The sequence below is a fragment of the Opisthocomus hoazin genome, chromosome 1 (genome assembly GCF_030867145.1).
Source record: "Opisthocomus hoazin isolate bOpiHoa1 chromosome 1, bOpiHoa1.hap1, whole genome shotgun sequence".
NCBI lineage: Eukaryota > Metazoa > Chordata > Aves > Opisthocomiformes > Opisthocomidae > Opisthocomus > Opisthocomus hoazin.
This window is the reverse complement of record NC_134414.1, coordinates 30,330,038-30,342,675: the sequence shown is the minus strand read 5'-3', so window position 1 is coordinate 30,342,675 and position 12,638 is coordinate 30,330,038. Positions and strand designations below refer to the sequence as shown.

The window sequence follows — 12,638 nt, the reverse complement described above, 5'->3', positions numbered from 1 at the left end:
TCTCTACCTCCTTGGTATCCGTATGAAGAAATACCACTGTGATGTTCTGCTTCATCAGTTCATCTCATGTGGTCCTAGTTAGATATGAAAATCTCTGCAGCACACAAACCTTGGATTCTGACTAAATAAGGGTATCTGTCAATAGCTTGGGGAAGTGAAATGCCCGAAATGAAGATGAGTCAGTTTGTGGATAACTCACGACTTTTGTTGAATCCATATTGGAAAGTAAATAAACATCAAATATAAAGATAAAATGCATAAAACATGATGAAAAATTATTGGTGAGTGTATAAACTGTACAGATTTGGGTTTCCTCAATTTAAGTTGTATATGATAGTCACTCTGAAAAGAGATACAGCAGAAATAAGAGAGGAACTCTACCAAGAGTTGTGGTTTTCTGTCGACAGAATGAACCTGCAATGCACTCCAGTTATGCAAGTGCAAAAGCTTATGCTTCATTGGTCTTTGACCATTAGAGGGTTGGGTGAAGCTAGTAAAGGTGTTTGTTCAGTTCACATGTGATAACTGCAAGATCTGACATACTCCTCTGAAATGCCCACTCTCAGTTGCTTTGGACAGACTGGAATACTACCAGGCAGGAGCTGGATAGTTAAAGTGAAAGAGGTATATTGAGTTAAGGTTTCAATTATAGTATGTGAGACACCTTTTGTATATGGAGTTAAGGAGCAAAATGGTATCTAAATTTAGGATATAAAAAACCAGGAGGAACACACTAAGATTATGAACTTGGGAAGCCGGTAGAGTTGGAAATATAGAAGGTGTAGGATTTCCTTATGACTGTAATCAAGGATATAGTACAGAGAAAGAGGAAGGAGCCAAAGACTAAACTACTCCAGAAATGAAAGAGTGGTTTGGAACTGCACAGAAATGCATTGATTTCAGTCTTTGTGAGCAGGAGAATAACTAAATATGGTACCGTGAAAACCACAATGGAGATTTCCACATAAATTATGTGGCTCTGATAAACTGGAGTTAAATTGAGAATGAGGAAAAAGCATTTCAGAAAAGACTGCTGTTGGGTTTACAAATGCTCTCCTTAGAGGAGTGGTGGAGAGATTGTGAAGAGCCACAACTTAATGCCTGTGGTGCTCTTCAGAGGGTGCTGAAGAGGAGGACGTGGGAGCAGAATTACATTGTGTTGCCAGAGTGTTGTAGCCAGGGTATAGAGGGAATGGAAAGAAAGTGCTCAAATAATTCAAATCTAGGGGAGAAAATGGAGTCTGGTAGAAGAGGAGATGGGAGTTGCTTGGGCAAGATATATTGTTGTGGTGTGTGATGTAGGGAGCCAAGTTTAGATGAGAGAACTGAAGTGAGAGGGCAGTGGTAGTGTTTTGAGTTAGAAGTGACTGCAAGAACCGGTGTCAGAGCTGGAAGCGTTCGGAAGTAAGAGGTGCAGAGGGAAATGAAATTTTAGTACGCTGCGGGGTTTGAGTAGTGGAGCGAGGGGACAAAGGAAGCAATAAGCTGGTTAGAAGATGGGAGAGCAGCAAGTTTATATTTGGTGCAGGAGATGGAAAAGTAGGTGAAAAGAGATGCCCACTCTAGGCTTGATGATGCTGTCTCTGCATTTTTCCTCCTTCCCATGTGAATGTGCGTTATCATGCTCCACATTCATTAGTCAGCACAATTGTGCATTGGTGCAGCTGTCAAAGTAATGTTCAAGGAGTCATTTTTGGGTGTGGATAGGAGCCACATTCTCACTGCTCTCATCCTGTCTGCCATGAAGCAATTTTTGACAGGAGGAGTTTGAAGTGGCCTTGTTAATGGTTCCCACAGAGAAACCTTTCATGCAACTGAATGTGAGTGCTTCTGAGCATTGCATTCATGCATGAGCACATGGGTCCCCTGTTGGGAAATATCCCCTGCTCTCCTCAAATTCTATAACAAAGAAACTTGCTTACTAGGTTAGTTTTAATCTAATGACGAAATTATTCAGGTCTCACCTAATGTTTCCAGCCCAGGTACAGTAGTTTTAGTGAATTAGAACTGCCAAGTTTCTATTATCTTTATCTGAACTTTAGAGGATTAATTTGAAAGTTTTTTAAAAGATGTCATCACAAATTAAACATGTACCTCAAGAAGAAGGTGATGGCACAATTGCAAAACCTGGGATCTTAATTTAGGTCGATTTTTTTTTTAGGCGGACCATCATTTAGTGCAACACAGAAAATCAAAACGGAGGATATTAAGATTAATGTATAAAGCATAGTGTGGAAAGGCTTTCTTGTCCTTGTGAAAAGCCCTTACTGACTAAGACAGAAATAGGTATTTTAGCTGAGGAAAACAGATATTTCATTCCTAGTGATTTATTTGCCAAGTTTTAGTTGGATAAAGATCATACAGGCCAAGTTGTGTATACTACAGAATGGATGAACACACACATCGTAGGAGTAAACTGATACTACATCTTCAACATTTCAATGAAGAGAGCAACTTCTGTATTGGGGACAGAGAGAACAAAAGGCAGAGCAGTCAGTCCTGAGCTGGTGCCGATCAACAGGCGGCTGAGGAGGAAAGTGTGGGGAGGGCAAAGCATGGTGCCCCAAAATGGCGCCTTGCTTTCCATCTGCTCCTGTGAGGCAGCAGTAGAGCAAGCTATTTCTGCTGAGTTTGAGTATGAAAATTCATATGTTTCTAACTGTGAAGGTGTCTTGTGTTTATCTAATTTGGGGACGCATGTACACACGTACATTTCAGAGGCATTAATCTGCAAGGTATCCTCACAAGCCAGTTGGTTAAGACGGCACTGCTGTGTAGCTGCAGCCAGTTTGAAGCCCTACGGTATTTTTTTACAGAAATCCCTACGGTAACATCTCCTCTTCATTTACAGAGGGCACTCTTGTAATGAGAATCTCATGATAAAACACTCTTCTTCACTGAAAAGCTTTCACAGCTTGATGATGCAGTTGTCACCATGGAGATTTCACTCCAACAGAAAGGAACAAATTCAGTGCCGTTCAGCTTTGGAAATGTGTAGCTGATACCTGCCAAGGCCTTCGGCTAAGCCACCACCTGAGGAGAGAACTTGGATCAGAAGCTGAGAAAGGAAGTACATATATGCTGATGATAAATTATATTTTTTCGTAGCTGACTGAATCTCAAGAAATGGCATGTGTGTAATGACAGATAAATGTGAAAGGGCATGAATAAAAGCCTCAGAGCCTGAGCCAACAGGAAGGGAAATAGACTTGCCGTAAACTTGAAGGAAACGCTCACATGTGATGCTCTGTGAATTCCTGTTGATGTCTAATTCCTTTCCTCCAGAAAGGATATTTCTTGCTATTATCCCATAGTCCACACAGAACAGAACAGGCAGAGGTTCCTCCAATAAAATAAAATTTAATTTTTTAAAAAATGTTATATCAATAATATTGATATAACATTTTTTTAGAAACAATGAGTATTTTTCTTTCCCCTTCCTGAAAGCCTTATTGATACGTTTAGATTTCTTGTTTCACAGCAATGACCAAAAGAGCAATTATACCAGTATGGCATGATTAATTTATGATTTTCCTGAAGCCATGAAATCCTTTTGAATGAGTAACAGTTGGTTCTTTTACAGGTCTTTCTGCTAAGGGAAGCTGTACTCAGACAGGAATATATCACAAAACTGAAGAAAACATTGGGAAAGCTGTTATGGGAAACAGCCCTGTACTGGCCGGGAGATAAATGTAGTAATGTAGAAGGTCTCTCTATTCCTGTGTAATTCTGCTAGGATCATGAAGTTAAACAAGACTATGTTAATACCTGTACAAACAACTTGTCTGGTTTCTAAGCTCTCAGGAAAATCCATAGCTGTCGTTAGACTTCTTACTGCCAGTGGTAGATGGCAGTGAAATCAGTTCAGGATCTAATCTGATATGTTCCATCATGAACAAATAGAAAAAGAGTGGGGAAATGCATAAAATCAGTACTGCACGGATGGTGGTTAGTGGAAAATACAGTTTGATTAAGGAGGAAAATAGCAGGAAAACATCGATAAAGATCACTTGATGTCTTAAAACAAAGAAGGGCTGTGTTTTATAGGAAAAATCAGTTAGAGGAAGAAAAAAAGGAGAAAAAAGGTAGAACGTAGATATAGTGAGCTCCTTCAACATACAAAGAACTAGAGAGGCCTGTCTGGGAATTAAACATTGAGGGTGAGTGAATCAAAAGTAGCAGGAAAATGAAAAACAGCTCTGTAATAAAACTCATAAAACTTGACACAAAATTAATGAGTCAGAGTCCTAAAATCATGAGTCATTTAAACACTGAGGTTTTTCCAAGGATAAAGGATTTCTTAATGTCTTTTTCACTGTCAGGGAAATGATAATCAAACTCAACATGAGATTGTTTCAGGTTCAGAAAGGCTGCTTCAAAATTGCTTTCAAACTTCCCAGCTGGCTGGCTACGGGATGAAGTCTGGAGGGCACTTGCCACTCACTCTCTGCCTGCCCCCCCTCCTTTGGGATGCTCTTTCCATGCCACCATCCTCTGTCACCCTGTGTACGCTCCTCCCTTGCAGCTCCCTTCCTTTGTGAAGGAATTTTTTCCTCATGTTTTCCCTTTGCCATCCTTCATTTCCCCTCTTTTTTCAGATAACTCCTATGCCACTTATCATTTGAGTTCTCCTTGTATCCTTCAGCATCTTTTTTGGTTTACCACTTCATTTGTTTGTCCTCACTTTTCTTTTCAGCTCTCCAATGGCCTTGGTGCCTGAGGGCACCCCAGCTTGAGGTTTTCTTATTGCTCATCCAAAATAGCTTTCAGCTTTGAGTCTAATTAAGTTGTTGTTATTAAAAGAAGACAAATACACAGAACACCCCCCTCATTCTTTTCCGTCCAAGAATCCAGCATTATGAAAACTGTAACAAAAACGTGAGAGTTAGCAGTCCTGTGGTGGTGGTGTACTGTTGCTGGTGCTGTGAGCTGTTCAGGAATGCAGAGGAACATTTGGGTTTCTGATTACTTTTTGTTTAAAAACTTCAAAGTTGATATTAACTTGATATGTGGTCAATAAAACAATAGGAAAGTATTTGATTCGCTGTGACTGGTATATGCAAAGAATTTTGTTTTGGTTTTTTTGTATGTGTGTATTCATGTTAAAACATGAATTCAAAAAGGCCCCTGACCCCACTATAGCCAGAATATGGCCATTATAAAAGGTGATTTAATCAGCAGCTTTCACTTAATACTCTTAGAGGAAGGGATTGACTCAATCCTTCCCTCTCTTCCCTTCCTCCCTCTCTTCCCCTCTCCCTCTCTTCCCCTCTCCCTCTCCTTCTCTTTTCGCTCTGTTCCTCCTTCTCTCTCTTCCTCCCTCTGCACCTCTTCCACACTACTACTGACTGCTTTTTCTCACTTGTGGTGAGGGGATAAAATCAGGTAATGGCTCTGTGAGCTACTGTTCTTACTCTTGGGTCATCTGTGCTCCAAAATGTAAAGCATAATTTCTCTCATCTTTTGTAGATAGAAAGAGCTGCTCTGTAACAAAATTACCAGCTTCAAAGAGGTGAATATTAAGAGCTTAGATGTTTCAGGCCCGTCAAGGGAAAACGAAAGGCTCCACAATAGTTAGGATATTTCTCATTGGTTCCGGGTACTCTCCTGTTTGTAAAAATACAGAGAAGTGATGGTAATTTTTAAGTGCCTGCAGTGTCCGTGCTATGATGCAAACCCAGTCCTGAGGCTGGGCTGGAAGCCAGATTTGCTTCTCCACTCCCTGTTGTCCTTCTGGGGCAGCTCGGCAGCCCCACGGTGTGCTCTGCTGGGGGCTGTGCCCGGCCCGGCTGCGTCCCCGTGTCCCCTCTGGGCTCCCAGCGAAAGCTCCACACCAACTACAATGTAACCTGGGGTTCTTCCTAGGCACAGACCCATGTCTCCCACCAGAAGGGGGCGTGAGGTTCTTGAGTTGTTTACTAGGACAAGGATTTGGGGGGGGATGCAGGCTTCAGCCCATACAGCTTTCTCAGGTGAGTTCAGGCATGACCAACTCCTCTGCCTCTCCTCTGTTTTGCGCTGAGGACGTACAGGGTCAGTTGGTCTGGTTTGTGACTTGCGTGCTGCCTGAAGCTCGTACTAGGGATCGGTTTTCTTTGCTGCTGCTTGTCTTTCTCACCACCAATGCAAAGAATTGTAATGCCTGAGACTCCCTGGCCTCGTACTGTTTGTTGTTTATTCATTCTCCTACACGGTGTAAGCAAGACACCATTAACTTTAAATATCACTTCTTTGACAGAACATTTTTTGTTTACAAGTGTCACGGTATATTTAGTACCAAGTGAGTGGTAGAAAACATTTTTTTTCAGGTTCTTTTTACTTAAGGTGTATGTTTTACTGCTCCTGCATAGACTTTGTTTTCCCCACTCTGAGAAACATCGTGTTGGAATATGGAAGATAGATAAAAACTTTTTGGTCAAAACGAAGAAGATGGATTCTGTGACTTGCAAACAACAAAAATGTTATGGGAGGCTTTAGTGATTCACTATTTTAAAAATTGACTAGTTTTAAAGCTGAGCACATGCAACAGAGCACGCTGGGCTCTTAAGCACTGGCACAGTCCGGTGCGGGTGATACAAATCCTTGATCTTCTAAATCATAACTTCTGCGGAGCTGTGTTCTTCGGAAGTGAAAATGGGTAATAAGAAGCAGGTCCTGTTGCTTAGCTGATGACTGAGTGTGAATAGAAAGTGCTTGCAGATTTCTCTCCGAAGAAGCCTGGAAGGGGGTGTTGTGTGTGTGTTAGACGCCTTCAGGAAGGGCCCCTTCGGCGTAACCTCTGGGGAGCGTGAGTTGGGGAGCGGAGAGGGCTGGGCCAGGGATGCTGAGACAGAAAGGATGGAAAGTGCAGGCAGGGAAGGACATCTCAAGGCTTCCAATAAATAATATAAAAAGATACTGGAAGCCTGAAGGGAAGTTATTCTGGAGGTGGATGGATTTGGTGGGAACTTATGCTCTTGCTATGAGCTTTCTAGGAGCTAGAATTGTAATTCCCAAAATAATAAAATCTCAGGAGGCAAGAAAAACTGTAAGAGGTGTATGTAGTTTTACATACAGAGTAGGAAACTGAGAGCATAGAGAAAAGAAGCAAGTATAGGAATACTTAAAAATGTAAAGTTTAATAAAAAAGAAGGATATCTAAGTACAAATTATTTTTCTATTGTGCTAATTCTATTTTGTTTCTTATTTGCTTATAAATTGCACTGATTGAACCTGAGATGCTTTAAATAGTGGCGTAGCTGAGCCTGGTTGGGTGTTGCTACCTCCATTCTAATATCTTGTTTAGGTTTGAATGAAACTCTCTTCACTGGGCAGAGTCAAGCAGTTTTGAGTTTTAGTAAATCCATACAATTTTTTGATTCAGATACTAATTTATTTTTTTATTCGTGCTTGTTGTCAAAATAGCTCAACTTTGTGCCGGGGGTCACTTGTTATTTATTCAGTTCTAATACTCTGCTTAGTGTAAATACAAATGTAAAGGTTATCACTCCCCAGAAACGTGTCAAACTGGGGAGGCAAACAGGAACTCGCAGGATTTTTAATGTCACTCTGCAAATTAGTAGTTTTGTACATGCCGTGGGAGGGGTGGCGATTTCAGAGGAACTTGACTGAAGGGAAGAGATGTTTGAAGCTTGGTGCTTGGTGGGAGTATGGGGTGGGAAGATAGGCAGAATATGTCTTGTGGACCAGAAAAATAAGATGGGAAGTAAACAAGTCTGTATGAGGGTTGCTGAGGCTGATACACTAATAGAACATAAACTGAGTAGGAACATGGTAAAAAGCTCCGTCAAATATTTACATTTTTGATGTTGGTGTTCAGGTACTGTGTGGTGTTAAGATGACAATGGTGATTGTAGTGGACCTGAATTTAAAATTATGTGCATTGCTTGAGGAAGGGATAATTTGGGGAGTACCTTTGTCTCTTTCTGGGTATTTATTTATTTCATCTACTTTTTCTCTCATTTTCCTATTTTTTCATTTGTTACTGCTCTACCTTGAAAATAGTTTTAATGACAAATCTTACTCTGCAAGCAAGTCACAACCTGTAGCACTATTTTTCTTCCTTAAGGTTTTTCTAGCATAGAGGCTCGTAACGGTTGTAGATGCCAAAGCCTTCAGGCATGTTTGATATGAATTCTATAACCCCTAGGCACTAGTCACTGCAGCTTGGGGGGTGCTTGTTTTTATGCCAAAGTCTGGCAAAATCTCATTAACTAATCCTTTCACTTGTGTTTTCATAGGCTTAAATGCTGACTTTCCTCCCCCCCTGCTTTTTGTGAGGAGGGAGGTCTGTTTCATCTGGACTGTTCTCAACTGTTTTGTCAATTTTTAGAGATTAGGTGTTCCTTTCCTGTCTATAGCCTTGAAACTCTATTTATGAAATTACCCTGTTCAAACGTTGGTACACTATTTAATTGCAAAACTTTATATGAAAAATAAGCAAACACAGCCTTTTAAAATCTTCTTGTAAATCTGAACCAGGAGCAGAGCTTACCAAGTGTCTTTGTTTTTTCAAAGGTAGTCAGATATCTAATTTCTTTTTTAAATTTGTCAGAACTGGCTCAGTAAGTCCGCAGTCAGGTTTAGGGAAAATTACTTATTTTTCTTTAAGAATGTAAGTAAAAACAATCATATGAATGGAAACATTGAACTGTTAAGTAGTGCCTTGTGAACTAAAAGCTGCTGTAAGGAGATCATAGAATCATAGAATGGTTTGGGTTGGAAGGGATTTTGAAAGGTCATCTAGTCCAACCCCCCTGCAATGAGCAGGGATATCTTCCACTAGACCAGGCTGCTCAGAGCCCCGTCCAACCTGGCCTTGAGTGTTTCCAGGGATGGGGCATCTACCACCTCCCTGGGCAATCTGTTCCAGTGTTTCACCACACTCGTCGTAAAAAATTTCTTCCTTATAATCTAGTCTGAATCTACCCTCATTTAGTTTAAAACCATTACCCCATGTCCTACCACAAAAGGTCCGTTCCCATCTTTCTTATAAGCCCCCTTTAAGTAATGAAAGGCTGCAGTAAGGTCTCCCTGGAAATCTTATGTATAGGCATAAAACTACACCAAAGTAATCCTGACTGTTCATATGTGGGAGTAGAAAGGGATTATCCTTTTACTCAGTACTAGAAGAATCATTCCCAGCTCATCGGATTGTTCAGCTTGATGCCTTCAAAGAGACTTCATATCGACTCTGCTGGCAAAGAGGCAGAGTTTGTGATGGAGACTCAGTTCACTCGTATGAGTTTCATTCCCTGTCAGGGAGATTTTGCTGAAATAACTACATTTCTCTCTGCACACAAAGCTGTAACCTTGTTTCATTGCTCATTCTCAAGGATACAGATGTGGGCTCAAAAGCAAATTAATTATCCACTAACTACGGAATGATACCTTGTGCGTAAACAAAAGGCATTTACCTCATACCCCATTGATGCATCTTGTAATAAATGTGACAGTTATGGCTTTTTTGTCTTATCTCTCTCTTCCTGCAGTGTCCATAAAAGTGTTTCTCACTTGTAACAGATGGTCAGAGCACAGCTTTGAAATTTATCTGGAGATGAAGCCCTGTTGATTCCATTAAAAGTGAAGAGTTTTCACGCAGCTGGAGACAAGGAGGGATTTATTGTTCTTACAATTCTGAAGATGAGGTATTTCATACAATGCCTTCCTTTCCTTTTTGCTTGCAGGTGATGTGCCTTCAGGATTTCTTTGGCGATGATGACATTTTTATTGCATGTGGACCAGAAAAGTTCCGTTACCAGGATGATTTCTTGCTGGATGAAAGTGGTAAGAAGATACATTTTTAAAATGTTTACAACCAGAGTAGGGAGCAGATTTCTATACCATGCTAATTAAGCCAAAACTGTATCACTTAAATTGATTTCAGAGGATAAATATTTTTATTCTTTAAATTCTGAATAGTGAAAATAAGCAGTGACTGAAAGCAAAAATAAAGCTGCCAAGGGAAACGTATCTGCCTATGCAGCATAAAACTTTACTTCAGCTTGTATTTCATACACTGTAGGAAATAGTCATGTGTTTGGTGGAACTCCTTTTTTGCAAGGTCTTTCTTAACGTTTTGTCTTTATTTTCTCTTTGAATTTATTCTGCCTCTTTGTCACAATCTTTCAATGTCACAGTGCTTACAATTGAGATTTAGGTAATGCTTCATAGGTAGTATGATAAAGGAAGATAGATACAATTCTGTATGAAAGATAAATATAATCAGCAAATGCTAAGTCATCTGAGAAAATTCATGGAGTTCTGTTTTCAGAGACTGACTAACATAATATAATCAATGTACATAATCCTCTAAGGAAACTACATGTTTGATTTGCAAATACCTTTATTGTTACAAAGAATATTCCTGCATCAGAACCACAGTAGTAAGAAAAAAACCTATAAGCTTTGTGTGCCTGAAAAAAAAAAGCTACCACTGAAATTGATTTCATTTTTGTGTAGAGCGAGACTCAGAAAAGGTTTTATTGCCCCTGCACTCTTTCTCAGTCCAGGGTGTGTTTGTAATCCATTGGTATCAACTCCTCTCATCTTTTTTCAAAATATCAAAGGTCTCGAAGAACAGCTGATTGACAAATCAGTCAGGAGAGAATTTGTTACGGTAGTAACTTCTTCGTAGTCATCATGTGCATGCTTATTTAACTTCACCACTTCTTCACTGGTTTTGATGCAAATATACATTTAAAATGAAAGATGGTGCAATTGTGTTTTCCTGACTAACCTTTGAAACTGGAAGGCTTCGTGGTTTACCTGGATCCAGACAAATGTATCGGCAAGCACACATTCCGCCTTCTTCTGGAGGACCTTATCATATGAAAATAAAAATCAAGTAATGCACCAGATTTGCTCTTTGCAATAATAAAATTGCTGTAGTTGCCTCTGAGATATAATGTACTAATCATGGAAATGTAATTTTAGCCATCTTTGGGACAGGAATTAGAAAGGTAAGGGGGATGTGTTTGGGTAGCAGGGGAGCTTCGCAGGTGCCAAAGTGGCCAGCATAGCCGTCCTTGCCTTGAATGAGAGGGGAGCCAGAGAGTTGTCTGGATTCACTTGTGTCTCTTATCTGAAAGATGACACTGTCGGCCGCCTGGTGTCTCCTTGCAGTGAATCCTGCGACAGCTTTTCCAGCACTGACTCAGGGAGATGTACTGACAGCAGATTTGTCTAAACCCAGTTTTGGAGGTCTCATGTCAAAGTACAGACACAGCCTGACTCTGCCTAGTCTGTATTTGTCTGACATATCATCATCTTTTTGAGTAAGCACTATCTTTCCCTGGAGCATTTGTGCTTAAAACCATATTATGCTGAGACAAAAAAAAAGCTTAGAATCTAGGCTGAAAATACAGCTTTAGCAATTTGTTGTGGTGTTTGCTTTTCTACTAGGTAAAGATTCAGTGAACATTGACTGTTTCGACAACAGGAGCAAAAGCAAGAGCAGAAAATCAGACTCCAGACTATGCCTCTAATTCTTTTGCAAAGAGTACATCAACTTTGCTCTCTATTTTTGGAGAAGTTTGGTATCAGAAAACTTGTTTAGGTTGCTTGCCATCAATATGTGATGTACCAACTGATATAGATCTAGTCAGCCTTCTCTGAGGTAGGAGCAAGATTTGGAGAAAGAATTAAAAAACAGCTGAGTTTTCAGCTGGTTTTGCTTGGCATATGAAGTTTGTGTGGTCACACTGTATGTCTTTGTGTTCCTCAATTAATCTAACAACATTAAAATTATCAGTAAGTGCTGTCCAACTGTACAAGGCTAGGAAAGCCTGTCTCTGCTTCCCTGAAAAGCAGCTTGAAGCAGCACTGTGCTAGTCTCTGTCACTACATCCCTCTAGTGTTTCCCAGTTTCAGCCAGATGATGAGAAGAACAGGTAAAGTGTTACAGCTTAAGGGGTAAAGAAAAACAAAATTTAAAGGTGAGAGAGAAAAGTGAAGAGACTAAATAATTAAATAATTAGGGAATTATTTATCAGGGAGGTAGAATGCCCTTGTCCTGTGGTCTGGGTTCAGAGCTCCTGATACTAGGCGTGAGTGAGAGACAAAGTTTCTGTGATTGGAAAACCACTCACTTGTATTGGGATTCATTTTAGCTAACACTAGGTATCAAGAGAGTAGGTACCTCCAACTGAGCCAGTCCCAGTAGGTTTCTTTCCCAGTAAATAAAACTTAGACCTATTGACAAGATAGGTGGTAGATGTTTGGTTGACTCAGTTAAAGGTGAATGTTTCGAACAGTTTGTCTGAATTATGCTCCAGAAATGTCTGGTTTGCTTTTATAAAGGGATCTATATGACTGATTTAGCTGTTCTTATCTACATTGTCTTTCTCTAAAGTTGCTGTAAAAACTTTTAGGATGAGATTAATTCCAACCCATCAGAAAGGAAAAGTCTAAAGACTGATGACTCTGCATTATTTCTAGTCATCTTTCTTTATCCTGCTTCATGGCTTGCTCCTAGCCACAGGATAACACCTTCTACAAGTGACAGAATCAGAAATTTAGAAAAAACAGACTAGAAGTCAATGAATCAATCTCCCTGTCTAAGTGTGGGTTTAATATTCCCGATTTTGTTTGATATACTTGTCTAACATGCCCCTTTAACGCCTCTGATGAGGAGGAAT

General features: G+C 40.1%; 1 protein-coding gene across 3 annotated transcripts in view; it reads left to right on the top strand.

Moving 5' to 3' along the window:
- Positions 1–12,638, top strand: part of DCLK1 (doublecortin like kinase 1) — a 265,387-nt gene that overhangs the window by 131,292 nt on the left and 121,457 nt on the right. For all 3 annotated transcript variants that reach the window (XM_075420395.1, XM_075420405.1, XM_075420423.1), the window contains exon 4: positions 9,687–9,786. In XM_075420395.1, the coding sequence (XP_075276510.1) occupies positions 9,687–9,786 (100 nt within the window). The remainder of the gene's footprint in view (positions 1–9,686; positions 9,787–12,638) is intronic.